We start from the raw sequence: 3468 nt of genomic DNA on the forward strand, positions 1-3468 counted from the left end.
AAGGAGTGATGGACAATGTAGCTTTGGGGTAGGGAATTATTTTAGTTGGTGAGCTGTTGAGGGCCATACATGTAAAATACTTCATAAGATACAATTTTAACAAATTATAGATAACAACAGATCATTTACTAAAAATCAAATGTACTATTACACTTCAATTTTATTTCAAAAATATTTTTGTTCTGATTTATGTGCGTTTTGAGTAGTGTATACAGAGGCGATTGCATAATAGCTCAAAAGTAAAGTCTTAGTCTTGTATATTGTTTGTGTGGGCAGGTGTGTGGAGGGGTGGATATGTGCATATGTGTGGGGGAGCTGCCCATGCACTAGGTCCTGAGAGCCAGCCAGGGAGGGAGGGAGGAGGGGGAGGGGGCACAGGCAGCAGAGCTCACCTGGGCAGTATGGTGTAAGTATGTTTCACCCCTTTTCCCTCCCCCTCCCTATGGCCCATGGCTGCCCCTGCAGGCCATATTTTGTCCACCCCTGTAATCATGGGCAAAGAGGTAGGCAGTACTGACTCTCAAACAGGAGATGGGATCTCCAGTAAGGTATAGTTTGTACTGTGAAAAAGTGTGACACCCTGTAACACATCAGGGTCCCAGGGGTGGCCATGATGCTCCCTAGTGGCTCCGTGACCATGCTCCACTCCACTCCTAGGGCGCTCTCCTATCTTTCCTGCCATGCCTTTATGTTGTTTATAATATATAGGGAGGCTACCCACAAGCCTTCACCAGACTTTAGTCCCTGTGGACCCTGCCAGTCTCTGCCCATGTCCTGGGCTTCCCTGGTCTTTAGGCTCCTCACTGGGCCTCATTCTAATCTGCTGCACCCAGCAGAGCACCCAAAACCTTAAGGGTTAATTGGATGGCTTCAAATCTTTCCCTTTACCATGCCCCAGGCCCCTGTCTGCCAGGCCCCTGTGTGGCTGCACCCTCTCTGGCAATGGGCTCCTGGCCACTGCGCATTTGCATTCTCTTCCCACAATGGGCTCAATAAGTGCTAGAGCCTTGAGTCTGTGCTTTGCAGGGCTCAAGGTGGTTGAGTACCCCCGGGCATTAATGAGGCCTCTATACCTCACCTTCCAGCCTCATCTCAAACCACCAGTAGAAACAGTAACATAACTCATAAGCTCCTGGGCTGTAACATAAACAACAGCAATGAAAGCAGCCCTCTGCCCCTTTAAGAAGGCAAACCTTCTTTCTTCTCTTCTGCTGGTACACCTCCCAGCAAAGGCTCCTTGTGAGCTCCCCGAGCCTCAGTGTTCATACAGGCAACAAAGTGATCAGACCAGTGTCCCTGGGTGCTTCTCTTGAGCAGGAGCTCCTAATCCTGCAGCAAGCTCCAGGTTTATATGTACCCAGGGCTCTACCTACTTCTGGTCAGGTGACTTCCTGGGCGGGCTAATTGCCTCATTAGCCCTGTCCAGAGCTCCCTGGCTGAGCTGCTTTTTGTCTTAAAGGAACAGAGCCCCAGGCTCTCTGTTACAGACCCCCTATTATATGAAGTTTATTTAATAAAGAGGATCAGATTCTAATTGGTGAGGAGTAGATCCTGCTCCATAAGTGGCCTCATTAACCTTGTTCAGAGAGGCATGAGCTTTCTTAAGCAACATTGTCCTGTCTCAGATAGACCTGATAAGCTTACACCTTTTTGAATCTGTGTCTAAGGTACAACTCTGCCCTGCCATCCTCCTGACTTCAGACTTCACTTTGTTGGTACTGGTCATCCTGGAGTCAGCCATTACTCAGTGAGAATAGAAGTGTCAGAATTTTGGCCAAAATGCATATTGTTGTGGTAGTGGTAGAGTGATATTCATGGGCAGATCTAGGATTTTGAAAAGGGGGGCTCAGATGGTGTAGTGCATCATCATATATAACACAACATGTATTTTCTGTAGTTAACAAGAAACTAAAAGCTAATGCACTAGGGGGCTAGCACAATATTACTCATATGCTAGAGGACTGGCACAGTATTACTCATTTTAAGTTCAAAGCAAAAACAAATGTAATTATTGGCATGTGCACAAATTTGCTACATTATATATAAATGTTTAAAAAAACTGGGCAAAAAATTGTCACAATATCTTGTGACTTTAGTCCTGTCATTATTACAGTTAAATATATATTTCTTATTTAGATTCCTAAAACAAAATCTAGCTGTCTTTAGCATCTTGACAGTGCCTCCAATACTTCACTGTCAGTCATTTCTACACATAAGTTAATATTATAGCACCTGAATAAAAGTTTTTAGCTAGAGCTAAAAGCAGTCTGCGGGGCTGTGAAGTAGGAGAGACACTACTAGGAATAACATTACCAGGACCTGCATCAACAGTGGGGCAATCACTCAATTTAAGGATGATCTCTACCATGGCTCATTGATGGGTTTTGAGGTGGCTTAAAAGTCCAATCCTTGTGCCACAGATGTGCCCATAGAAGTTGCAGTTCCTTCTGTAGAGGATAGTAGGCCATAGGCTGGGATTTCTTTCCTTTTTCTTCCTCCATTCCCTCTTTTCTGCTTTGAGGGCAAGACACTTTATCTCAAATTAGGCTGCTGCTTGGTTAAGGTTGTAGCACCATTGGAGTCGGCTGATAGCCAGCTCCTCCCAGTTCTTGATATCGGCATCTGTTTTCTTGAGCTATGCCTTCAATGTATCCTTGTAGCATTTCCCCTGGCCACTGTGAGATCTCAGGCTGTTAGGAAACTGGAAGTAGCAATCTTATTTTTGGGAGTCAAGAGTTGGGCATCTGCACGCAGCATCCAGTCCAGTGATGTTGGTGCTCAAGGATCACCAACTCAATGCTGGTAACACTAGCTGCAGCAAGGAGTTGGTTGTAACTACAGAACTAATGACATAATATCTTTGGGTGATTTTGACTACTGTTGTGGGTTTTTTTGGCCTAAAGTGTTGTGTTTTTTTAATATTATATATAAGCTAGCAAATCTGTGCACCTTCCAGTGATTAGACTGTTTTTTTGCTTTGAACTTAACCTGAAGTATACAGCATTTGCCCTTTAGCTTATTAGTAGAGCTTCTAGTTTCTCTTTTACTGGAGAAAGTGTTGTGCTATCTATCTATTTTTTTCTTGCTTTGATCTTAACCTGAAGGATATAGCACTTGTGCTCTAGCATATTAGTAAAGCTTCTAGTTTCTCTTTCACTGGAGAAAAAAAGTGTTGTTTTAGCTGTGTGTCTGTCTGTCTATAGGTATCTATCAATCTCTGTCTCTCTGTCTCTATATATAATCTATCTATATATCTACCTATATATATGTATCTCTCTCTATACGTATATATATCTTCAGTCTCTGCAAGAGGAGACTGAAGGGGGATCTTGCGGCTGCCTACAACCTTATCAGGGGCCACCAGCAGGGACTCGGGGAAAGTCTGTTCACCAGGGCCCCCCTTGGAGTCACCAGGAACAGTGGCCACAAGCTGAGGGAGGATAGGTTTAGGTTAGATATTAGGAAGAA

At 44.1% G+C, this 3468-nt stretch overlaps 1 protein-coding gene across 1 annotated transcript in view; it reads left to right on the forward strand.

Annotated features, from left to right (window-relative positions):
* The first annotated feature begins 491 nt into the window (after nucleotides 1-491).
* Nucleotides 492-3468, forward strand: part of LAMA3 (laminin subunit alpha 3) — a 205890-nt gene continuing 202913 nt past the window's right edge. The window contains exons 1-2 of the mRNA XM_019541321.1: nucleotides 492-548; nucleotides 1668-1747. Coding sequence (XP_019396866.1) covers nucleotides 492-548; nucleotides 1668-1747 — 137 coding nt within the window. The remainder of the gene's footprint in view (nucleotides 549-1667; nucleotides 1748-3468) is intronic.

Source organism: Crocodylus porosus, unplaced genomic scaffold (genome assembly GCF_001723895.1).
Source record: "Crocodylus porosus isolate Cpor-Errol unplaced genomic scaffold, CroPor_comp1, whole genome shotgun sequence".
NCBI lineage: Eukaryota > Metazoa > Chordata > Crocodylia > Crocodylidae > Crocodylus > Crocodylus porosus.